We start from the raw sequence: 25,021 nt of genomic DNA, 5'->3' as shown, positions 1-25,021 counted from the left end.
ACTATAACAAGTTTAAGAAATAATGCGCACGAATATTTAGTTCACGAACTAAAACTTCAATTGAGTCAACATGGACCATTGCTCCAAGCCTCCAACTCTCTTTAGTCATAAATATAAATATACCAGATATAACATATTTAACACTAAATGAATATATTTAGGAAATAAATTTAAACATGCTGATATGTAAATATTTTATTATTAAAATAATATCGTGGATACAAAAAGAACCTTAATAAAATATTAAAAAGAAATAAAATTTCAATCAATGAGCTAATTTCTCTCCTCTTTTTTTTCACAAAGGTTGTAACATCCCACATCGTCCAGGGGAGTGCATCTTGTAAGCCTTATATGTATATTTCCATCTCTACCTAGCACGACACATTTTGGGAGCTCACTAGTTTTGGGTTTCGTAGGAACTCCGAAGTTAAGCGAGTTTGCGCGTGAGCAATCTCAGGTAGGGGTGGGCACGGGCTGGGTTGGGCCTAAATTTAAAGGGACTGGACCGGACCTGGGTGCAAAAAAGACGGGCCGGGTCCACGGGTCCTTGGTTTTTTTTTTTTTTTTTGGAAAAAAAAAAAAACTGGAATTTGCACAGATTCACCAGTGCAGCAATTTATGCAATAGGAAACCCAGATAATGCAAGAGGAAAGATTTCGAAAAATTTCCAATTCCAAATGCATGCATTTCCTTATAAAATCTTGAACATAAACATCTCCGAACAAAGCAGATCAAGACTTAGTAGATCAATACGCACAACAGAAACCCAAATAATATAATCCACAGAAAATGGAAACGCATAGCGAAATTAACAAAGTTTAAATATTTAGCAGGTCATTAAGTATATAGGCATCACAAGAAATCCATGATAAATACGAATGGATCTCGATATGAAAGCCCTAATACGAAGATAAGAGTGACCTAACACACATGGAGAAATCAGTACTCTTCGGCCTTAGCATCCTCACTGGCGGCAGCAACGGTAGATTCCACCGCAGAGATTGCGGTCTCAGACTTCGTGGTGCCGTTTTGAGCAGCGGAAGCAACGGTGTTCCTAGACTTGACGGTGTTGAGCATGCGTTTGCTAATCTCCTTGGAGTAACCTGTAGGATCTGAATCCCTTCCTCCTCGATGAGGGGTGGGGACGACGCACTCGAGACGGTGAAGGAAATGTGACAAATCGAGAAGATGGTGGTGGGGGTGGCTGGGTTTTGTAAGTTTGGGTCCTTGGGATGTCAAATCGAGACGGCGAGAAAGAGGTGACAAATTGAGAATATGGTGGTCGCCTAGGCCATCGTGTTGTCGGGGTGGTGGAGGGAAGGGGACGACGAACTGGAGACGGTAAGAGAGACTCGATCAACAGAGTGAGAGTGACAATTGAATTTGATAGGCTTGAGGACGAGCAAACCTAAAACCAACAATTCAAATTGGATGAAGAGATGATCTCTTCAATCTCATCTGTCCATTCTAACTACAAACGGGCTGGTCCGAGTACCTGTGGTTCCTATACTTCAGGACCCGGTCCGAACCGAAAATTTCAAAGGCCCGCCCTGCTCCGCCCTGTTTCTGTTTTTACAAAATAGGATCCGGCCCGTACTCGCCCTGAACCTTAATTACCCACCCCGACCCGCGGTTCCTGTACCCGTTTGCCCATCCCTAATCCCAGGATAGGTGACCCACTGTGAAGTTCTCGTGTGAGTTCCCAGAAACAAAATCATAAGGGCGTGGTCGGGGCCCAAAGCGGACAATATCGTACTACGATGGAGTCGAGCCCGAGATGTAGTGGGGGCCCGGGTTGGGATGTGACAAAGGTGTTGAGGGAATTTGAGTTTTCACATGTGAAGTGTGACACCAATTTAACGCATCCTTTTGTTTGAGCTTGCTTTAGTGCTTTTATTTTATATATGACTTCTAAATAAGAAGCTGTTGTGTTGAGAAAGTACGTGTGGGGTCCACTGTAAGTCACCTAACCCACTCTTTGAATTTGTATTCTCTTCGGATATTCTTTGTGAGGATTTAGAGATTTGTAAATATTATCTGTTTATTTTATATCATGCGATGATAAATTATTTTAATTTAAAATTAAATATAAATAATATTTGACGAAAATAAATCATATTATTTATAATAAATTGATACGATTTACAGATTCTCGTAATCTTTGCAGAGGATTTGGAAAGGATCTGTTGGCCACTTTACCCCTCTCACACCAACCAACAGACTACTAAAATGGGACACAATAAGTAACGTGTGGGATCCACTTAGTTATTGACCAAAAATATATCAAGTCGTCTCATTCCGAAAAATTTATCTTTTCTCAGAAACCACAAACTTGCCGATCTGTCACCACACTTCCATAAAGCATCCTACACCTTAGCTATCATCATTATGTCTGGAGCCATAATGACTTCCACCTCTTTACTAGCACCTAGACTCTAGCCATATTGACTTTCAAACATAATGCAAGGACAACTTAGCCTTCACAATACAAAACCTACGTGGCTTTCATACAGACACAAGTAAAACTAAAGCATGCAATTTTTTTTTAGAGATGTCAAAATGTTCACAACAGCTTTAACAATAAATAAAAAATTACATTAATATTCTCCAATCGCAATGTCAATTATGTGGTGATGACATGGACTGGCAACAGAAGAGTTGATGTGTGGCATTTTGACATCTTTAAAGTTTTGAACATAAAATTTAAGTTTAACGGCCAATGTGGCAAAACATTCTATTTTATCTTCTATTTATTGTTGTGCAAATGATTAAGTGAAGATAATATTGGTGCGATTATCAGTGGGCTACATTCCTGATTATGAAACATTGGCAAAACATTTTATATTATCTTCCGTACACCAAAGTTTGCTCAATGACGCACCTAAGAAAATGTTTAGGTCGTTGATACCCCTGAGAAGCATGAAAAAGAATTAAAATTGTTTTGATGTATTCTAAAATCACACGAATTTAAAATTGTGTAAGCTCCCCTTTGTATTCCAAAATTTCCATTTTCAAGTAATTAAACCTACTTACTCATTAAGTCTAACAACTTGTAATATAACTCTAATCTATTAATTAACCAGGTCAATGTAATTGCTTTTCGAGAAATGCTAAAGAGATTATTTTAAAAGTATTACTCTATAAGATTTTTTATCACCTTATATTTTTAACATCATTTTTATATCTACATAAGACCTATATTATAAAATATTATGTAAAAAATAAGATAGCCGATAATAAAAAATTCCATTTTCGGAAAGACTCCTTAGCATTTTTTATTGCTTTTCACATGCATGCTTGATAAACGTGTGGGGTCCGGTGGAAGTCACCTAACCCACTCTCCAAATCTGAATCCTTTCAAGATATTCTTTGTGAGGATAATCCATGAATCTTGTTAATTTATCTTACATTATACGATTATAAATTATTTTAAAATTTTTATTTAGAATTAAACATAAATAATATCTGATAAAAACAAATCGTACAATTTACAATGAATATATACTATTTACGAATTTTTGAAATTCTCACAAAAGATCAGGAAACTATATGTTGGCCACTCGACCCCTCTCCCCCTCTCATACCAACCAACAGACTACTAAGATCAGACACTGTGATTAACATGTGGGGTCCACTTAGTTATTGACCATAAATATATCAAGTCGTCTTTTGCCGAAACGAAATTAAGCTTATCCAATAAATCCTAAAAGTCTCTTATTCTTCCAAACCTGAAAGAGCACTCCTTTGAAGATAAATAAGAAAAGAAAAACAGAGAGAAAGAGTGAAATGGCAGGAGCTTGGATTGGAGAGGCTTTTCTCTCTGCTTCAATCCGAGGCTCTGCGACAAGATCAGTTCTGGGGAGTTGGACTTCTTCCGGGGAAAAAAATTTGATCATAGGATGTGAAGATCCCTATGATTTTTACCATTTGGATTTGGATGGGATCCAAATCCCACAAAAAATATCCAACTCACAAATCAGCAAGCCAGCTCACAATCCAGCTCATAAGTACAATCAGCTTATAATCTCTCTTATTATAAGCTATATAGACAATCTGTATCATTTATCTTATTTGATCAATCAAATGAAAAGTTAGTTTTACAGTTTTTAATAAAGAATTATTACTACTTATAAATGAATGATTTTACTATTAGCATTGAGATTTTTTTGTGATAAAATGAACTCAATATCTATCAGATTGTGCAAATTATGAGACAATATTGGTGCGATTTTTAACGAGCTTCATGTCGATTATAAAATCTTGACAAAATACTCTATTTTATCTTTAAAAGTTCGCTCAAAATCACATTACAAAGAAGAGTTTACGTCGTTGATATTCCTGAAAAAGCATGAAAAAGAATAAAAATTGTTTTGATGTAATTTAAAATTGCAAGAATGAAACTTGCACAGATTTGACCAAAAAAGAAAAATAAAACTTGCACAAATAATTACGTTTTGGTCACGCTCCTTTTTATATTTCGAAATTTTCACGTCCAAGTAATTAAACCAACCTACTTTGTTTTTTTTTTGTTGTTTTTTTGCAAGAATTAAACCAACCTACTTACCCATTGCTTTTCACATGCATGATTAACGTGTGGGGTCCACTGGAAGTCACCTAACACCCTGGCCTATGAGGGTAGGGATCTGCCCTCACCATATTTGTCAGTTAAATTATAGGGAATGGGAGTGGGACACTATAGACACTACCAAGAAATTGTTAGTTAAATTATACTTATATTAATTAATGAAATTTTTTTTATCAATTAAAAGAGAATGAACAAAATTACTTAATCTTCTATCATAAAAACAAATGATGGTCAATAATATAATTTTACAGATCCAAATTTTATTGTTTTTTATTGAAGCCTCATCTACAAGTTATGTTAAAATACTTTCAATATATATTAAAAAAAAACCAAAAACAAAAACCTCTCACTCCCACGTTCTCTCTCTCCCTCTCTCATTCTCATTTTCTAAAAAAATATGTTTATACATACAAAATGTGTAAGCAAATGCTAGTAAGTAACTAAGATATGCCCATACAAAAAGTATGTGTAAAATTTTTAATTTTTATGTTTAAAATTGAAGGGGAGAGATGATGAGAGTGGGGAGAGAGGAGTGAGGAGAGAGGGAAAGAGTTTCATTTTTATTTATACTTATACTTTTTAAAATTAGAGATGTTAAAGTCACTTGTAGATAGATTAAAAAAAATAGTTTGTGAAATTACGTTATTGTCTTTAATTTTTTTGTTGTAATAAAAGATTAAATAATATTTTCAACTTCTTTTGAATGACAAAGAAAATTCTTTTAATAGACAGTTTAAATAAAACAATATGATTAACTTGTGCAGTCCACTGAATTATTGACCATAAATATTTCAAGTCGTCTCTTTTCGAAACGAAATTAAGTTTATATAATAAATCTTAAAAGTCCTTATAAATCTTAAGACTCCTTATTCTTCATCAACTCAACACTTCTTTGAAGAAAAAGAAAAAAGAGGGAGAGAGTGGAATGGCAGGAGCTTTGATTGGAGGGGCTTTTCTCTATGCTTCAATTCAAAGGCTCTGCGACAACATTATAACAAGTTTAAGAAATAATGTGCATGAATTTTTAGTTCATGAACCAAAGCCTCAGTAGCGTCCACATGGACCATTGCTCCAAGCCTCTAACTCTCTTTAGCCATAAATATAAATATATCAAATGTAACATATTTAACACTAAATAAATATATTTGGAAAATAAATTTAAATACGCTCATATGTACATATTTTATTTATTAAAATAATGACGTAAATAGAAAAAGAACCTTAATAAAATATTTTAAAAAAATTTCATTAACTCTTGTCCGTGTAAATAACAAACACCAGACTAGACTGTCATTTAGTCTAGTCCAGTCCAAGGAATGCTAGTGAAGGCAAACAAACATACCATATGATTAAAGTGTGGGGTCCGCTGAATTATTGATCATAAATATATCAAGTCATCTTTTTCCGAAACGGAATTAAGCTTATATAATAAATCTTAAAAGTCCTTATAAATTTTAAAAGTCGTTATTCTTGCTGACCTCAACACTTCTTTGAAGATAAAGAAAGAGAGGGAGAGAGTGGAATGGCATGAGCTTTGATTGGAAGGGTTTTTCTCTCTGCTTCAATTCAAAGGCTCTACGAGAACACTATAACAAGTTTAAGAAATAATGCGCACGAATATTTAGTTCACGAACTAAAGCTTCAACTGAGTCAACATGGACCATTACTCCAAGCCTCCAACTCTCTTTAGTCATAAATATAAATATACCAGATATAACATATTTAACACTAAATGAATACATTTAGGAAATAAATTTAAACATGCTGATATGTAAATATTTTATTATTAAAATAATATCGTGGATACAAAACGAACCTTAATAAAATATTAAAAAGAAATAAAATTTCAATCAATGAACTAATTTCTCTCCTTTTTTTTTTTTCACGAAGGTTGTAACATCTCACATCATTAAGGGGAGTGGATCATGTAAGCTTTATATGTATATTCCCATCTCTACCTGGCATGAGGTATTTTGGGAACTCACTAGCTTCGGGTTCCGTAGGAACTCCGAAGTAAAGCGAGTTCGCGCGTGAGCAATCTCAGGTAGGGGTGGGCACGGGCTGGGTCGGGCCCAAATTTGACGGGACCGGACTGGAGCCAGGTGCAAAAGAGATGGGCCGGGTCCACAGGTCCTTGGTTTTTTTTTTTGAAATATTGTGTAAAAAATGAAGCAGCGAAGAATGGAGAATTCAATTTTGGGAAAGTACGTGTGGGGTCTATTGTAAGTCACCTAACCCACTTTTCGAATTTGGATTCTCTTTAGATATTCTTTGTGAGGATTTAGAAATTCGTAAATATTGTCCGTTTATTTTACATCATGGGATCATAAATTATTTTAATTTAAAATTAAATACAAATAACATCTTATGAAAATAAACTGTACTATTTATAATGAATTGATATGATTTATAGATCCTCGTAATCCTCGCATAGGATTTGGAAAGGATCTGTTGGCCACTCTACCCCTCTCACACCAACCAACAGACTACTAAAATGGGACAAAATGAATGACGTGTGGGATCCACTTAGTTATTGACCAAAAATATATCAAGTCGTCTCATTAAATTAAGCTTATACAATAAAATCCTAAAAGTCTCTTATTCTTCCACACCTGAAAGAACACTCCTTTGAAGAGATAAAAAAGAAAAAGAAAAAAAAACAGAGAGAGAGAGAGAGAGAGAGTGAAATGGCAGGAGCTTTGCCAGGTTATGAATCAATTCGTAATCTCAGAAGTTTGCGTTATATCGATCTATCCCACACTGGAATCAGAAGGCTACCAGATATAATATGCACTCTCTACAATCTGGAGACTTTACTGTTAGCACACTGTTCCTCTCTCATCGAATTGCCTGCAGATATGCACAAGTTGATTAATCTGCGACATGTTGATATCAGTGGAACTAACATAAAAGACATGCCATTGCGGATGGGTAGATTAACAAATCTGAGAAGTTTGTCCACTTTCGTTGTGGGTAAATCTACTGGGGCAAGCATCAGAGAATTGGGGGAGCTTCCAAATATTATGGGAAAACTTTCTATTTTGAAGCTGCATGATGGTGTCGATGCTGAGGATGCTTTGCAGGCCAATTTGAAGGGTAAACAATATCTCAAGGAGTTAACATTGAAGTGGAGAGATGATGCCCGAATTTGTAGGGATTACCACAATGACAGAGATGTACTTGACAAGCTCCAGCCGCCCATAAATTTGGAAAAATTGACCATCGAATTCTATGGCAGAAACCGCTTCCCCAATTGGTTGGGAGACTCTTCATTCTCTTGTGTACAATTCATGCGTCTCAGTCATTGTAGTTGTCTGTCCTTGCCATCACTTGGGCAGCTGCCAACTCTCAAAGTGCTCTTTATCGGAGGGTTGAATTTCCTATCAACAGTAAGCCCTCGGTTCTATGGCGATGGAGATCAACCATTCCAGCGTCTGGAGAAGTTGGCCTTTGTGGAGATGCCAGAGTGGGAGGACTGGCTACCAAGTGGAGGACAAAGTCCAGTCTTTCCTCGACTCGAGGAGCTGGTTTTAAAGAAGTGTCCCAAGCTGAGAGGAAACTTGCCCAATCATCTTCCTTCCTTGAAAAAACTCTCAGTGTCTGGCTGTGGGGTTTTACATGAAAGGGCCACCACTACCTTTAATGTGGAGTTGCAACATTCTGTTGAAGAATTAACTCTAGACGGGTGCCCAATTCTGTTATCATTACTGGGTAAAGAGTTCCTGACCTCGCTTCAGAAACTTGAGATTGGAAATTTTGTCAATATAGAGGGTTTGCTCAATAAAATGGTGCGTGATAGCAATCATCTTCAAATGTTGAGTATTTGGAATTGTCCATCCTTGATGGTGTTTCCTAGTGGTAGGCTACCCACTGCATTGACATCACTTCATTTGCAAGAGTGTCCATCTCTGTCGTCATTCCCTAGAGATGGTCTACCCACTATGTTGAAATTACTTGAAATAACAAATTGCAGGAAATTAGAATTTCTAGCCCATGAGATGATACCGAAATCTGCCTACCTTGAAACTCTAAATATATCTTGTAGCTGTGATTCACTAAGGTCCTTCCCGTTGGGCCTTTTTCCCCAACTGAGGGATCTTTCAATCCGGAGCTGTGTGAATCTTGAATCTCTTTCCTTTGAAGCAGTTGATGAAAAAATCAGCCATCTCAAATCCCTTTCAGTCTTCGGATGCAAAAATTTGAGGTCATTTCCCAAACAACTCCACGCCTTCAATGACCTTCGGGAATTGAGAATATCCGCTCTTCCAAACCTTGAGTCAGTTGCAGAAGAGGGTTTGCCTCTCAATTTAGAAGTCTTTGAAGTCTGTTATTGTGATAAACTCAAGCCTTCAGAAAAGTGGGGATTGGAAGGAAGCTTTATTCGACAGTTTTCAATTGGTGGGAGGGGAAGCGAGGATCTCTTCGGGACGTTGCTGAAGGATAAGCGGCTCCCTACTACTCTTAACAATCTCTACATCTATGGATTACCTAGTCTTAAATCTTTTGACGGGAAAGGACTTCAGCACCTTACTTCTCTAAAGAGGCTACAAATTCATTGTTGTGATAATCTCGAATTCCTTCCAAAAGAGGGGTTGCCAATATCTCTTTCTTTTCTAAGCATCGAACGGTGTTCTTCCCTGAAGAAAAGGTATCAGAATAAAAGAGGGGACGACTGGTCCAAGATAGCTGGCATTCCTTGCATACAGATTGATGGGAAAGTGATGAAATGAGCTTCTGGAGTACGTTTTGGTTCTCATTTCTGCAAATGAAAGTCAGGTATGTTGCCTCACTTGTTTAATTTTTGTTGTTCAATTGCCTATTCTTGAGTTACCTATGGAAATTTCTAGGTTATGTAATCCAATACTTTTATTATATAATTTCAGTAAAGCCTACTGAATGATCTTTAATTAAATTACTTCAATTTCCACGTAATATGCAACTGAACCGTCGAGCAGCTCAGACTTCCTTGTCGTTCTTATTTCTTACTCAATTTAATCAACTATGATTGTGTCAGTTTAAATTGGCATATTTTAGGCTTTTGTAGATTATGGCATATATATCTGCAGAAATTTCACCTTGACTTTTATGTTCTTACCAATATTATTATGAGTCATATATTAACAGTGCAATTTCAACTACTCGTATCCTTTCATACATCTTGCCCTCTAATTTTTACTAAAAGTCGGGACAATCTCCTGGGACTTATTTATGTGCGGGATTCATTGGTGCAGAGAACCGTGAAACTGTGCAAAGTTAGTGGTCCTTAAATGGTGGTCAGGCATGAGTATGATTCTCCGGCCTGCATGGGAAGAGTAAACCCGGTCCTTCGATGTGATATTCCCTCATACTGTTGCTATTTTCTGGTTGGTGTTGGTGTAGACATGTTTTTCTGCAAACCTATCAGTTGAAGATTGCACCCCGGCACGTCGGCAAGTTTAATTTACATTTTGTTTTCCATTTTCATCATTATTTAAATCGCTTCGTTGAGCATGTGAATCCCACATTAGGAAATTAAACCTTGTATAATGGTTTAAATGATATTGGACCTCTCCACTTATTGCTAATTGGTTTGGAGTTGGATGTTCGCACTGTATCACATTCTACTCTAGTAACACATATATTCCCTTTTAAGACATGCAACAAGTCTTATTATACAGTGTCGGAATTTAGTTTAAAAAGCTGCGACAGTTTGGTGTAAAATTCCTTTATCATCTGGAATCACGTTTAGCTCTTTAGCATTTTGGTTGGTTGGTGTAAAACTAATGTGAATACTGGCTCTGCGATGTCGAGCGGTCTGAAACTCTGACCCAACGGATTGCATCTGACGGGAAGGAACCTCCATCGACCTTCTTATCGATTTCCTGTGTGAGGTTCTCTGGAGGAATACATGTGCAGGTAGGTACCGATACTCTCTCATTTAGATTGTAGACAGAATCATCTGATTAAAGAACAAAAGTTGGAGCTTGAAGGCTTCTTTGTAATGTTATGTGTACACTCCCTCAACGGGAAGTGGAAGTCCTTTTCCCTATTATTCTTATTCGGTTCTTTGCGTGATGTACAGTTAGAAACTAAAGGTTGAGTATGATTTTGCTCGGTAAACATTCCTTCTGTACATTCATCTTTATATAGACGTTACAAAGGAGAGTTTGATGTTGAACAAATTCTTGTATAATAAACAGATAATACAAGTGATAATTACATTAATCCACAATACAAAATTCAAATAAGATCGCATCTAGGACTGATCAGCATCTTTGAAAGAATCTTGCATTTGTTGCGGCTTATGTTGGCAAGAGGAAATATTTGAATTTCCTTTTGACGGGTTGGATGGTTTTTCACGGTTATATGAAGGTTCTAAAAAAAGTTAGTCAGGCAACTGGGCAGAGGAAATGTGTTTAAGTTGGGATTTAGACCTTTTTATTTATTTATTTATTTTAATTAAATTATTTAATATAGTATATAAATAAACGTCTCTTATATTGCAAACGTGGGGAACAATTATTTAATGAGTGTTTATCTAAGTATTTAATAAGTCTCTTAAATTTATTGAAAAAATAAAATGTAAAGCGAAAGTTATCCATTTTATGTCTAGATGAGAGTCGCGATCTAAGTGGGTCTAGGCTGTCGCTAGGTAGGTCCATGTGCCATTTCTTAATTTCAAAAGCCTAGAAATTAATCGTGGTGGTGGCCAGCCGCCTAGCGCCTAGGCGGGGATTTTTAGAATAGTGAATTATACACATATTTAATTCGTAAGTTACGTAAATCTAACAATTTCATATTTTTGGTTAAAGCTGTAATATAATTTGTTTAGCAAGTAAGTTGGACTACTCTTCATATTGCCAATATGAAGTTCAACGGCCACATTGCTCCACGTTATCCAATTTGCATTGCGCACATGTTAAGCTTGAAATTCGACACACGTGTATGAATCTCACATCGGAGAAAGAAGAAAATTTGCATATCCAATATCTTAGTGGATAGGATATTGAGTTTCACCCATGCATCTTTAGTTCGAAACTCCATCTCTCCATAATTGTTTGTAATAGTTCCGAACGTTCCGCGTTTCTTTAATAAAAATAAATAATTATAAAATAAGTAAGTTGAGCTGCTCTCAAAAGTAATTTACATTTTCATTGGATGCTCACCAAAAATAAAGATGCCCAGATGCTCATCCTCTCAAAAGTGGAGTACAAATCATTTGCAGATGTCTCCCACTAAGTTAATCATTGGCCACACTACACGTCTTGATTTGGTTTGGTATGATTTAGTTCTCGCCGGCCACACTACATGTATGTATTGTTGCGAGACGTTTTGATTCAATGATACCAAAAAGCACGACTCCAAGTCTTACAAGTCTTCAAGTCAGTCAATTATACTGAGACTATATACAATCTCAAAAAAAAAAGGATTTACAGTTCATCTGAATCCCTTTCAAAGAAGACAGAAATGGCTGGATCTTTCATGGGACAAGATTTTCTCTCCGCATCTGTCCACGTGCTGTGTGACCAGATGGCGTCAAGGGAGTTGCGCGACTTATTCTTCCAAAGGAATCTTGACGACGATTCACTCAACAAACTGGGGGGGAAGCTGTCGACTCTTTGTGCAGTGCTCAACTATGCAAAACAACAGCAAGTTACAAACCCTGCTGTGAGAGACTGGCTTGGAAAGCTTCGAGACGTCGTCTTTGATGTGGAGGACCTACTAGGTAAGATCACCAGTACTAGTAGTACTGCACAAGTTTTACAACGACCAACAGATGGATTGACGACCAAGGTGTTGAACTTCCTCTCCACTTCTTTCAATCTTTGCAATAATAATCGAGGCGTGGATTCTAGGATTGAAGAGTTATTACAAATCTTAGAACATCTTGCAGAACAGAAAGATAGCTTGTTCGACGAAATGGTTAGAGCTCTATATTTATATATCTTTGATTTTATTTTATACACAAAACTACAGTAATATGCGATGATAACCACACATTTTTTCTCCTCCCATACTTTCATGTTTAATTATATTGGTTGTTTCCCATAGCAAAACCACTTTTTAGTTCTTGTAGTTCGCACAAAGGAAGACCTACATTCATGTTTAATTATGTTGATTGTTTCCGATTGATTTATTTGCTTAGTCAACCCATAGCAAAACCACTTTTTAGTTCTTGTAGTTCGTACAAAGTAAGAGCTCATTTGGTAAGTGTTTTTAAGCAACTGAAAGCGTTTTTAGATAAAATGTTTTTTGACCTAAAATTTAGTAAAAATGCAAGTTAATTTTGAAAAAACACTTGCAGTGTTTCCAGCAAGAAGACATAACAAGCGCTTTTAGCAGGAAGCACCTCAAGTGCTTTTGGAACCCAAAAACATTTTATTTAAAAGCGATTTTAGTCATTTAAAAGCTCTTGCCAAACGAGTCCTAAGTTCTGTTAATTTCTTGTCCAGCGCTTCCTTTCCCTCATTTTCTCTCCCCACACCAACCTTTCCTCGAGAGTCGAAGACCACCGCTGCAATGCAGCCACCTCCTCCACCCATTGCGTGTGCATTATGTTGAGCTACAAGTCGATCACTTGCGCTTATTTCCTTTTAGTGAAAGTTGATTCTCATTCACCATTTTCCATTTCTGAAGCCTCCTATGTTTGCGCTTATTTCCTTTCGAGTCCCAATGAACATTACATATGCATGCACAGGGATTTCAAAATCACTACTTGGAGAAGTCCTTAAAAACCCCTCATATTCAAGCCAAATTCCCTCCCCAAGTTTCCCACTTGAAGAAGTACATATCCTTTGACAAGCTCCCTTAACATCATACTTTCTTCATTTCTCTAATTTTGAGCCACTATTACAGCACTAAGATCACACACACACTCACATAATACTAATTCCATCTCTGTATTTTCCAAAATGTAGGCGGATCTTTGGGATGAGAGACCTGCAAGCTCTTCACCCAACAAGGAAATTTACGAGCCTAGACAGAAGAAAAAGGTAATGAACACAATTCGATCATTAATCATATCTTTGAAAGAAAAGTAGCCATATATAGTTTCCCTTACATATTCTTGCTAGATTTTTACATTGGTTATAGTTCTTACTCATTTTCTTTTGTAGGCTGCTTCAGCAGAATTGACCTTTTTATTCATTGGCCTCTGCCTAGAGATTTTGTCCATTGCATTTGATCAGGCTTCCTCTCCAAGTAAGCCCCATTATGCATTGTTTGGTATGTTGCTGGCTATTGTGGGGGTACTCATTTCCGCCTTGGAGTTCATTTACAAAGGTATAAAAGGAAAAGTTGTACTGAGGAGGTGGGGAAAGCTGTGGTGGTTTTATTATCCTCCGCCTCCCTGTTACAAGCTTTTGGGTACCGTCATTGAAATTTATGGATTAGTCGGTGGCATTGCTCAGTGTGTTTCGTCTATAATTCAATATGTCTACTTCTCTCGGCATTTGGATAGTCCTTTCAAAGTCTCCCTTTTGCCTGCCATCCTTGTCCTATGTTTGATTACTTCAAGATTAAGTGAAGATCGAATGCGGATTAGAGATGGGGCAGGTGGCAGGTCACTAGAAAATTACACCATCCAATCTGGTTGATTGAATTATTACACCAATTTGTGCTTATGTGCTTCTCCCAGATCCCTTAAAATGCTGGAAACTGATGCAATCAATAGTACTGTCGATTGGAGAAGGGGCAGGTGCCTGTAAAATTTTCTTTTAGCAGTGGAGTTGGCTCAACCAAAAGACTCTCCCAATTGCGCACATTGTTTATGCTTGAGCAAGCCGATAAACTGGATGTATTGCTTTCATTTCATTTATATATATGCTTTCTAGATATCGTTTGCTTACTCACTTGTGGATTTTGATTTCACAATGTACCCTCTTCACAAAAAGTTTCAGGGCAGCGGAAACCTTAAAAGACGCAGACATTGATATATAAAATGCACATAAAGATTTAAACTGCATATATAATTGCTTACTAGATTACAATGTGGATTTGAGAAGGACATTGACTTCTTTTGTGGTGGGCAAATTAACTGGTTCAACCCTCAAAGAACCGGGGGCGCTTACTTATCTCTCAAAAAATTGAGAATAAATGAATGTCCAGGCCTGTTACCATTACTAGGCAGAGTTGCTGCCTTCGCTTCGAGGACTTAAGATTGAGAATTGTGCTGATATAGAATGTTTTAGCAGAAACATGGTGCAAAACATCCGTCATCTTCAATGTTTGACTGTACACCGGTGTCCATCCCTGTTATCATTCTCCACAGATGGTCTACACAGAAGATTGACATCACTCGATTTGTAATTGTTTCCGTCCCTGCTGTCATTCCCTAGAGATGGTCTACCTAGTACTTTGACATCACTTTCTATAGACCATTGTCCAAGGTTATCATTCCTACATCATGAGATGATCACCAAAATTCACATCCCTGAAACGTCTGGTTCAATACTGCACCTGTGATTCGCTTCATTCCTTCTCATTGGCCTTTTTTCCATGCTTAAGGATCTTTCAATCAGCTAGTGTGTGAATCTCGAATCCATTTATTCTGAAGAATGTGATGAAAATCTCAGCCATCTCAATGACTTGAAGATCGAAAAGTGTCCAAATCTGTTCACTTTCCCTGAAGGAGGCTTGCCTGCCCCCAACCTGATTTCCTTGAAAGTCATAGATTGCGAGAACTTAAAAGTCATTTCCTAAAGGAATTCACACTCTCACTGCCCTTAAAAAATTGTACATGGAGGGTCTTCGATATCTTGTGTCATTTGCAGAAGGGGGTTTGCCTCCCAACCTACAAGAATTTAGAGTCATTCATTGTAACACACTCAAACCTTCAGAGGAGTGGGGTTTGCACAGACTTGGCTCCCTTAAAAAATTCACGAATTGGGGAAGTGAGGATCCATAAGAGATGTTGCTCAACGATCATCTGCTTCCTACCACTCTTATCACTCTCGGTATTTGTCATCTATCAAGTCCAAAATCTTTGGATGGAAAGGGACTTCAACACCTCACTTCTCTTCAGAACCTAGGATTTTGGTGGTGCTCCAGTCTCGAATCTCTCCCAGGATCGGTGCTTCAACACTTACTTCTCTTCAAAATCTACGAATTTTTGGGTCTCCGAGGCTCCAGTTCCTGCCAGAAGTGGGCTTGCCGGAATCTCTTTATTTGCTACACATCATTGGCTGCCCCTCGCTGACCCAACGGTGCTAGACAAAAATCAGGGAAGATTGGGCGAAGATTGCTCACATTCCTTGTATAAGAATACATAACGAAGTGATCATATGAGACAGGTATGTGGAACCACTTATCAAAGGAATCCATTACTTAACTGGTTTTCCATGCTCTTCTGCAAATTCAGGATTCAAATCGAAAACAAAACCTATATGCGCATTGCACAAACTATACTCATTTCAAACGGTTAAATCTAAAACATAGTGCATTTCCTTAATTCCCACTGAACATATAATTCAGAGCTAGGCTTGCATATCCATATTGAACTTCAAAGATTTTACAGCATCTGATAAAAATCTTCATGTTCATAACTTTACCTGTCATTCCAGAGCTTCCGCTTGCAAGGATTTCTTTGTCTGTCATTGCGCGAGGAGGGTTTGCAATTTTACAGTACTATTTCTTTCATCAGTTATGTAAATGCGTAGACAAATCCTGTAATATCTGTTAGACGGTTGATTTCATGGTCTGAAACCGAAAGCATTCGTTCTTCTCAAGAACACAACAGTTGACAATTGTAATGTGGTAATAGAACTATCAATGAACATTGCGGATGAACCGTTATTAACATATTGTTCTTTTCATCATCATTATTTCCAAGAATTTGAAGGGCTCTCCCTTCTGTTATACTGTTCTCGCTGTATCACCTCGAGGCCCAAATTTAAGAGGAAGCGAGTAGAAGTTGAAAAATTGTGCAGAACTCGCTTTTGGGTAAAGCGACAAACTGAAATCTAAGAGGCGAACTGAGACATAAGGGGGGGGGGGGGGGGGGAATAAAACACGAGGCGGAACAATAAGTATACCATATTCAAATCACCACTAACAGTACTATAGGCACCATGAGTTTTCTAAAATTTAGTTACAATATTGTGTAGCAGATAAGTTCTTTAACAAAATAAGTTCGAAAAAGGGACCTGAAATAAACAAATCAAGCACATCCACAAAATTAAAATCTGAAAAGTCTCAAAATCCAGCTTCAATGGGTTCGATCCCTCCTTTGTTGCATCATATCATGCTTTCTGTAAAGCACAAACATTACAAGCAATGAGTGGACATCGAACGACTGGTACAGAACCATAATTACGGGCATTAGAAGACTGGATCAATCTAAATTACCTGCATTGGGAGGTACAACTTAAACTCAGGAGGAAGTTCCTCTTCAGAGTACAAGCGGTCAGAGAAATATATCCTCCTCAGGCGGCAATTTGCATGAACCTGAACTCGCAGTGTCTCCACATAGTTTGTTCCATAGGCTCTCCTGGTAAAATCAGCCAGATTAAACTGGATTTGATTCCAGCCATCATCCATCCTCAGCGGCATAGTGCAGATATACGGCTTCACTCGAGTTACAGCCTACAAAACAAAATTAAATACATAACCTCTTGTATCTTGTATCACTTCGACATTTCTACAGCAGCATGATCACTCCAATGCGGAGCATTATTAGTCACAGCGTTATAAATTCAAATCAGAATCCTTCAGCAGTCAAACTAATAGCACGTAAACGTTCACCAGAACTCCTACTAGTCCAAAACTTTACCTACCATTTTCAGTCATAAATCCCAAAAGACAGAATACAAGACACACACTATACTAAGAATCACTGAGCAACAATCTACTAGGTGACCAATTAGTTTGTATCCTACACTGCTCAACTCGAAATGGCGGGCAATCTCCAAGGAAGCATATCAATGAGATTTTATTGTCCCAGTTAGTCAACCCTGTCAATGCCTCATCTATTCGCCATATTACTCTCCCACCTTGGACTGAACCTCGGGACATGATTTTCCCCAACATATTCATGACACAAATGCAACACACCAGACATTGTGGATAATATTAACAAAGAAATCAGAATGAAATATGACTAATTTTATGTCAAATGAATCTTAAAAGACAACCATAAACGTTGTGAAATATAGATATCTTTGAGACAGACATAAGAAGCATTACGGTGTACCAGAATATTCCCTGAAATACCAAATGGAAAAAAGAAGAAGAAAACAGAGAACAACAAGATCAACCCATTATGCAGTTGATAAACATCAATAAACATGGGCAAACTTACACACTTGAAAATTGGAAGCTCGAAAACGTCGCCTGACATTCTTGTCATCCAGAATTTGAATCTCAAATGTGAAATATTTCTTCAGATTCTTCACAATCATAACCAGGAATGGAAGCTTTATACTCAGTGTAGCTGATGGGTCTGCCGGGCAAGTAATGTATGTGGACTGGATGTTCGACCCAACTATTTCAAGAACATTGGATTGTATGTCTTCATCCTGTGGTCTTTTTATATGCCCATCAACAACTGCTCAACAAAACAAATACATAATATCAAACCAGGCACAAGTTACTCCATCATCATGTCGATACCTCAAAGGCATGCACCTACTAATAACGCCTGAAGTAGAAAAATAGTTGTTTTCACTATAGCATAAGAAATGCCCCACAGTCCAATACAAACATAAATCTACATACATTCCAATATGCACATGCCTCATTATTTACTTTGTCAGGAACACACTTAAGAAACTCTCAAATTTAATTGTATATCAAAGTGTTAAGGGATCCATCCATCTGTCGATTTTTGTCGCTAATGCTCCTATCAGAAGATTAGGTGCTCAGCAGTCACCAATGTTAACAGAAATACATGGCGAACTAACATGGATGTAGCATGCCGAGCATGAAGACAATAAATCTCCATACTTAACTGGATTAACACAATATTAACTCAATCAGGAAACAAGGTCTCGGCCTACACATTCAAACAGAAAAGAAAAACTCCCTTGACGATAAGAGAGATGGATAGCAATGACGAAGACAATATTGAACCATGATTAAGCACTTTCAGGTACCAAACTATTAAAAGCATACAAGCCACGTTGTCCTTGTGCTACCACTTCAAAAGTGTTTGATCAAAAGTGTGATTAAGACTACTTTGTCAACTCAGCTCACAATTTAGGAGAAAAAAAATGTGAAAGATGTAAACAACACTGAAGAGTCATAATGCATCATCGCACATTGATATTCGTAACAGGTTGAATTTCACAAGAATCTCGAAATTTAATCAATATATTTAGAGTCAAAACCACTAACCTTCTTTATCCCAAATCTGCAAAGGTTTACTCCTGAATATTCAAAACAATGCACAGCTTAACATCAATGTTACAACTGCAAGGATAGGAAAACATTCCAAATATGAGAGAAAAAGACAACATACCCGAGGCTGTATAGAATGGACAGAAATCCGGATTGAAACGTGTTCTTGAACATTTTTCTTTTAATTCGAGCTGCAACGAAAGAACAACCATCTTACATTATAAATTAAAATAAAAAAAATTGAAATCCCAGTAATTTGAGCTACACAATAAATAACTTATACAATGAAACAGAATATTAAGTATTTTCTATGCACTAAAATTACTCAAAACGCAACTGAAGCATGATTAAACAAAGTTAATTACTTCAAAGCTAATCAATATGGATCAAAACATACCTAAAACAAAAAAAAAAAAAAAAAAAAAGAAATCTAAAAAGGGTTTAAAAAATTCACACATACTTTATATATTAAAAACGATAGGTTGCTACTTTGTGATCGAAGGTCACGTGTTCGAGTCTGCATATGATAAACGTTCCCCCCACCCCTGCAAAGCGGGGAGCTTGTTGGCTTGGATCGCCCTTTTTCTATAAACGATACTATAATCTACACTAAATTTCGAGGACGAAGACACGAACTCGGGTGCAGAGAGCTGTAGCCAGTATTCTATCAATCATAGAATATGAACCCTAGTTATTCATTCTTGCAAAGAATTTGTACACAAATCTAGAAGCTATCTCTAACCCTAAATTAGATTAGCACTAAGAAAAAAAAAAATTGAAGTCGGACGGAATTGCAATTTACCCGGGAAACAGTCCTCCTTTCAACACCGACGGGAATTGCAGGACTTTGCGAGCCCCTCAAAAGCCCTAACGCTCGCTCATACACCGATTGCAAATTCCTCTCGTCCCGTTCTTTTTAACAATTTTTTACTTAATTTCGTAAAGACTATAATACCCTTGCTGACGACGTTCTAGTTCCCGCAATATTGGAGGATAAAAATGGAAAATTGGCTCTAGAGAATGCCATTTTTCAAATTTCACGAGAAAAAGACTCGTAGTAAAACAGGACCGCCGCTCTGCCTCCGTCGGCGGTTGATGAGTCTGACTTCGCAGCTTCCATCTCAGTACCGGCCCCTGTTCGCCGCCGTCACCCAATACGCCCGCCAAAAGGACCTCCAAAAGGGTAAGTCACTCCACGCTCATTTAATCAAAGCCGGTTCCATATCTTGCGTATACATCGCCAACGCCGTCGTCAACCTCTACGCCAAATGCGGCAACTTGCCCGGAGCCCATCTTGTGTTTGACGCCATTCCCGAGAAGGACGTCGTCTCCTGGAACTCCCTCATCAATGGCTACTCCCAGCAGGGTCTCCGAGCCTCCTCCCTCGTCGTCGTCGAGCTTTTTCGGCGCATGCGGGCGGAGAACACGTTCCCTAATGCCCACACTTTTTCCGGCGTCTTCACGGCGGCGTCCAATGTGTCGGACGTTTCTTGCGGCCGGCAAGTTCACGCGCTTGCTACCAAAGCTGCCAGCTTTTATGATGTGTTTGTTGGGAGTTCTCTTTTGAATATGTATTGTAAAGCGGGTCTTGTGTTGGATGCACGTAAGGTGTTTGATAGAATGCTCGAGAGGAATTCAGTTTCTTGGGCGACTATGATTTCTGGGTATGCAATGCAGCGGATGGCTGGGGATGCGTTGGCGCTTTTCGGGATGATGCGTAGGGATGTGGAGAAGGAAGAAGAGAATGAATTTGTTTTGACGAGTGTTCTTAGTGCGTTGGCGCTTCCTGAGTTTGTTGATACCGGTAAGCAAATTCATTGTCTTTCAGTGAAAGACGGGTTGATAGGTTTTGTTTCTGTTGAGAATGCGCTTGTAACCATGTATGCGAAATGTGGGAGCTTAGATGATGCACTTAGAACTTTTAAGTTGTCTGGTGATAAGAATTCTATCACATGGTCAGCAATGATAACTGGTTTTGCACAAAGTGGGGATTCCCAAAAGGCTCTGGACTTGTTTTCACATATGCATTTTGCTGGGGTTATCCCGAGTGAGTTCACTTTTGTTGGAGTCATCAATGCTTGTAGTGACATCGGTGCTCTTGAAGAAGGAAGACAAATTCATAGCTATTCATTAAAGATGGGTTTCGAATTCCAAATATATATAATGACAGCTTTGGTTGACATGTATGCCAAATGTGGTAGCGTTAGTGATGCCCGTAAGGGGTTTGATTATTTGAAAGAACCTGATATTGTTCTTTGGACTTCAATGATTGGAGGGTATGTGCAAAATGGGGAGAATGAAGCTGCTTTGAGTTTGTATTGCAGAATGCAGAGGGAGGGAATGATGCCTAATGAACTAACTATGGCTAGTGTCCTCAAAGCATGTTCGAGTCTAAGTGCTTTTGAACAAGGGAAGCAAATCCATGCCCGTACTGTCAAGTATGGGTTCAGTCTTGAAGTACCAATTGGAAGTGCTCTTTCAACCATGTATGCAAAGTGTGGGAATTTGGAAGACGGCAATCTGGTGTTTAGGAGGATGCCAATGAGGGATGCAGTAACTTGGAATGCAATGATATCAGGGCTTTCACAAAATGGGAGGGGCATCGAGGCTCTACAGCTCTTTGAGGAGATGCGGTTGGAGGACGCAAAACCAGATTATGTTACATTTGTGAATGTTCTTTCTGCTTGCAGCCATATGGGATCTGTCGAGAGAGGGTGGATATATTTTAAGATGATGTCTAATGAATTTGGCATAGCCCCAAGGGTGGAACATTATGCTTGCATGGTTGACATATTAAGCCGTGCTGGGAAGTTAGATGAAGCCAAAGAGTTTATAGAATCGGCAACTATTGATCATGGTATGTGTTTATGGCGTATTCTATTAAGTGCTTCTCGGAACTATCGTAATTACGAATTGGGAGCCTATGCTGGCGAGAAGTTAATGGAGTTGGGCTCACAAGAATCATCAGCTTATGTGTTGTTGTCAAGCATATATACTTCCTTGGGTAGGAGGGAAGATGTTGAGCGGGTAAGGAGCCTAATGAAACTCAGAGGAGTGAGTAAGGAGCCTGGGTGTAGCTGGATTGAACTGAAGAGTCAGGTTCATGTGTTTGTTGTTGGTGATGAAAAGCATCCACAAATTGAAAATATACGCCATGTGACCCAAAGGCTACTCAGGCATATGAAGGATGAAGATGACCAACCTTTGCCTATCATCTTCTGAAGCTCATGGTAACTATAAGTTATTCAGCAGGTTCCTGCATCGACATTCCATTATTCTTCAGGATTTTTTTGTTTTATTCTTTTCCTGGAAATTAAATTTGAGGATAACAGGCATCCATCTCTTTATTCCTTTTTGGCTTGGAATCATAAAGAATAGAATTAGGACATGATACAAGAAATTTCATCACAAGTTGCAACTAGAGATGATTTTTCTTCCGTATCTTGACTTCTTGTGGCATTATCAAAGCAATTTCATGACACTGAAAATTGTCGCTGTTAGTTTTTTCTTTATTCAACATGGGTATGTGAACAGATCTGTGTAGTTATTGCAAAACCTTGATCATTATTTATTGTCAGGCATCAAAGTGAGTTTTAAGTTATAGCACAAAATGATGAATCATGAGCCTTTTTCTCTGAAGTTCTAAACCATGGAATTATTATGATATTGGTATTAGAATCCCTAGGCTTCTCTTGTTTTGGGGGAAGTCTTATCGTGATCAAGATGATGATGATACTAATAGTGTGGACCAAGATGATTAGGTTAGTTGAGATTATATGGAGTTTTTTGCCCTTCATTGTTGTCGACATTTGGAAATTCATCATGGTATATCCTTGTTCTCTTGTAGTCTCTCACCTCTATTTGGTTGTTTTTGTCATGATGTTGGACGTGATTTTTGAATTTTGTATAAAATGATTATGATGATATGAGTTTGGTGGGGTCTGTCTAAATTTGCATTTTGGGTTTGGTTAATTTGGGTTTGATGTGTACTCATAATATGATATGAAGTTATTAGTTTATTAAGGTGGTTCATTTGAAATTGATGATTGAATAAGACATTGGAATGTGAATTTTCATGCATTTTGTAATTCTAAGTCTGCATTTGGATGCTCTATGTTAATGTGTTCAATTACATTAGAAACTAGCCTTACGTTACTGCCTTGATTTATAATGGGCGTTTGACTGTATTTTCATGCCTGCTTCTTGGGTATTTGAGGGAAGGTATGAAGAAAATGATTGTAGGAAGGGAGGCTCATCGTTGATGTATGATTTAGCTAGGTTTTTGGTTCGGGGTATTCTTTCTTAAAAGAGTTTACTGATTGTCTGGTTTACATCTAATGAAAGATAGTACATCACAGCAGAGACCACTTGACATGAAGGTTTTCGCAAGCAGGTTCCAATAATCCAATCGATGCATGATTTCCTACCTGCTCCTGCTTTACAGTTTGTTTAACATTTCTTGCTATGCAGTAAGCGTTGCGAGAAGAAATGTCTCGGAATGCTGTGATGTCGATCTGCCATGAAAAGTAGACTTCATGTTCTGTCACTCGACTTCACTGATATTTCTCGCTCACGTCGAATGTTAACTTATTTCATATTATAAATCAATTGAATTTTAACTTAGTTCATGTTATAAATCACTCAATTGATGTGGGAGTTTTGCATCTTGTGTTAATTGGTTTCATGCCTTTCTCATGGCAGCAACAAGGTGACGGTAGTGGTGGGAAAGGTGAGTCAATAATTTAAGGATGCTATAACGTTTATTTGAGGTTATAGGTCCTGGGCCTTGTTTAAAGACAGTGGGCTTGGTCTTCGGGTTGTGCCACTTTGAGCCCAACTTGTAGAATCAAATTGCTTGTAAAGTTGAAATCCTTTAAATTAAATCCTTGCACTGTAAGTTTAAGTTGTTACGGAATAACTCAACAATGTATATCTAGTTTGGGGCATAATCACTAACAAGGAAAACCATATGAGAGTTGGTTCTCCAAAAAATAGAATTGAAAAATTAGCACACCTCTCATATGCTTCTCGATAAAATTACTTAAGTGATTTTATGGATAAACACATTTTATATGCTTCTTCGCATCGTGAGTTTGATTGATTACACTAGTGTCATATTGGTGTGAGCTTGATATGAGTGAGTTTAATATATTAACTATGGGATCAATCTGCTATATCTTTTTTTTTTTTCTACCTCTTTTCTCGTATAGAAATCACATTCATAAGTTTAATATATTGAACTGAAAATTCAAAATCACTTTCATAAAATGTAAATTTTCCGGTCCATTGTGGGAGTTTGATTCCTATATTATTGAAATGGTGCTCAATTTTCCGGCTCACTTGGAAGCCTTAGGCTTTTCACAGTAGTTTAGGTGAGTATGATGACTATACTTAAGAATTAGAAAGAATGAGTTTGATTCGTATTATACTACCGTTAAAAGTGGTTTCAATTTGATAAGGTTGAGTTCTACGTATTAAATATGAGATCTCTCTGCTTGTTCTTTTTTTTTCCCGTGTTTATGATGTTTACGGTTTTTCTCTCTTATATTTTGTTACATAGATACGACAATCACGAATTTAATATATTAAATTAGAAAAATAAATCACACTCATAGCAATCAAATTCATAGCCTACTGCAAAATTTTGACCTATGTCATTGATATCGGAAAGGGATTCTCTTTTTTCCTAGGAATCTTGCAATTGTGTCCGCTCATCATATATCGTGTCGTCAATTTTCGTTAGGTACTATTTATATTTAAATTTTAAATAATTTATGATCGTACAATGTTAGATTAACGAACACGATTGCAGAATCCCTAGAAAAATAATTTGATGAAGATCCTTTTCCATTGAAATCACTCAAATTTGCTGTCTAATGTGGAAGACCTTACTAAAATGGACAAGAATTGTTTGCCCTCCCACTTTCGGTGCCCTCTCGTGCCCTTCTGTTTGTGTGGTTACGGTTAAGTTACGTCAACATTTTATATTACTATTCATTTTTATCTTATTATCTCTAAAAAATAATATAAAATATTGACGTAACTTAACCGTAACCATATAAAACAGAAAAACGCTGGAAGACACCAAAAATTGAAGGACATACAATCCTTGTCCTACTAAAA

General features: G+C 37.5%; 4 protein-coding genes across 4 annotated transcripts; 3 read left to right on the top strand and 1 right to left on the bottom strand.

The window, feature by feature from the left end:
• The first annotated feature begins 7,252 nt into the window (after positions 1–7,252).
• LOC137747644 (putative disease resistance protein At3g14460) lies at positions 7,253–10,003 on the top strand. Its single transcript, XM_068487788.1, has 2 exons — positions 7,253–9,361; positions 9,817–10,003. Exon 1 carries the CDS (start codon positions 7,273–7,275, stop codon positions 9,313–9,315), a length of 2,043 nt encoding a protein of 680 aa, XP_068343889.1. The 5' UTR covers positions 7,253–7,272; the 3' UTR covers positions 9,316–9,361; positions 9,817–10,003.
• Positions 10,004–11,771: 1,768 nt separating this feature from the next.
• LOC137748508 (uncharacterized) lies at positions 11,772–14,521 on the top strand. The gene is made up of 3 exons (XM_068488669.1): positions 11,772–12,487; positions 13,483–13,557; positions 13,681–14,521. Exons 1-3 carry the CDS (start codon positions 12,032–12,034, stop codon positions 14,158–14,160), a joined length of 1,011 nt encoding a protein of 336 aa, XP_068344770.1. The 5' UTR covers positions 11,772–12,031; the 3' UTR covers positions 14,161–14,521.
• Positions 14,522–16,567: 2,046 nt separating this feature from the next.
• LOC137747542 (uncharacterized) lies at positions 16,568–19,800 on the bottom strand. Its single transcript, XM_068487672.1, has 6 exons — positions 19,701–19,800; positions 19,020–19,089; positions 18,896–18,927; positions 17,866–18,107; positions 16,910–17,146; positions 16,568–16,812 (listed from the first exon to the last, which is right to left on the bottom strand). Exons 2-6 carry the CDS (start codon positions 19,070–19,072, stop codon positions 16,804–16,806), a joined length of 573 nt encoding a protein of 190 aa, XP_068343773.1. The 5' UTR covers positions 19,073–19,089; positions 19,701–19,800; the 3' UTR covers positions 16,568–16,803.
• Positions 19,801–19,947: 147 nt separating this feature from the next.
• On the top strand, positions 19,948–22,462 carry LOC137748940 (pentatricopeptide repeat-containing protein At2g33680). The gene has a single exon (XM_068489131.1). The coding sequence runs from the start codon at positions 19,994–19,996 to the stop codon at positions 22,118–22,120; it is 2,127 nt and encodes a 708-aa protein (XP_068345232.1). The 5' UTR covers positions 19,948–19,993; the 3' UTR covers positions 22,121–22,462.
• The last annotated feature ends 2,559 nt before the right edge of the window (positions 22,463–25,021 follow it).

This window comes from Pyrus communis, chromosome 10 (genome assembly GCF_963583255.1).
Source record: "Pyrus communis chromosome 10, drPyrComm1.1, whole genome shotgun sequence".
NCBI lineage: Eukaryota > Viridiplantae > Streptophyta > Magnoliopsida > Rosales > Rosaceae > Pyrus > Pyrus communis.
Note: the sequence above shows the minus strand (reverse complement) of the source record. Positions and strands in the feature narration are given on the sequence as shown.

Bases quoted from the DNA above. Each gene is read 5' to 3' on its own strand.
- LOC137747542 (XM_068487672.1), bottom strand. From the start codon at position 19,072: ATGTTCAAGAACACGTTTCAATCCGGATTTCTGTCCATTCTATACAGC. The intron at 18,928-19,019 runs GTATGTTGTCTT...TTGAATATTCAG, and splicing joins TCCATTCTATACAGCCTCGG to GAGTAAACCTTTGCAGATTT. The intron at 17,147-17,865 runs GTGTGTAAGTTT...TTTGTTTTGTAG, and splicing joins TTCGAGCTTCCAATTTTCAA to GCTGTAACTCGAGTGAAGCC.
- LOC137748508 (XM_068488669.1), top strand. From the start codon at position 12,032: ATGGCTGGATCTTTCATGGGACAAGATTTTCTCTCCGCATCTGTCCAC. The intron at 12,488-13,482 runs GTTAGAGCTCTA...TCCAAAATGTAG, and splicing joins ATAGCTTGTTCGACGAAATG to GCGGATCTTTGGGATGAGAG. The intron at 13,558-13,680 runs GTAATGAACACA...TTTCTTTTGTAG, and splicing joins AGCCTAGACAGAAGAAAAAG to GCTGCTTCAGCAGAATTGAC.
- LOC137748940 (XM_068489131.1), top strand. From the start codon at position 19,994: ATGAGTCTGACTTCGCAGCTTCCATCTCAGTACCGGCCCCTGTTCGCC.
- LOC137747644 (XM_068487788.1), top strand. From the start codon at position 7,273: ATGGCAGGAGCTTTGCCAGGTTATGAATCAATTCGTAATCTCAGAAGT.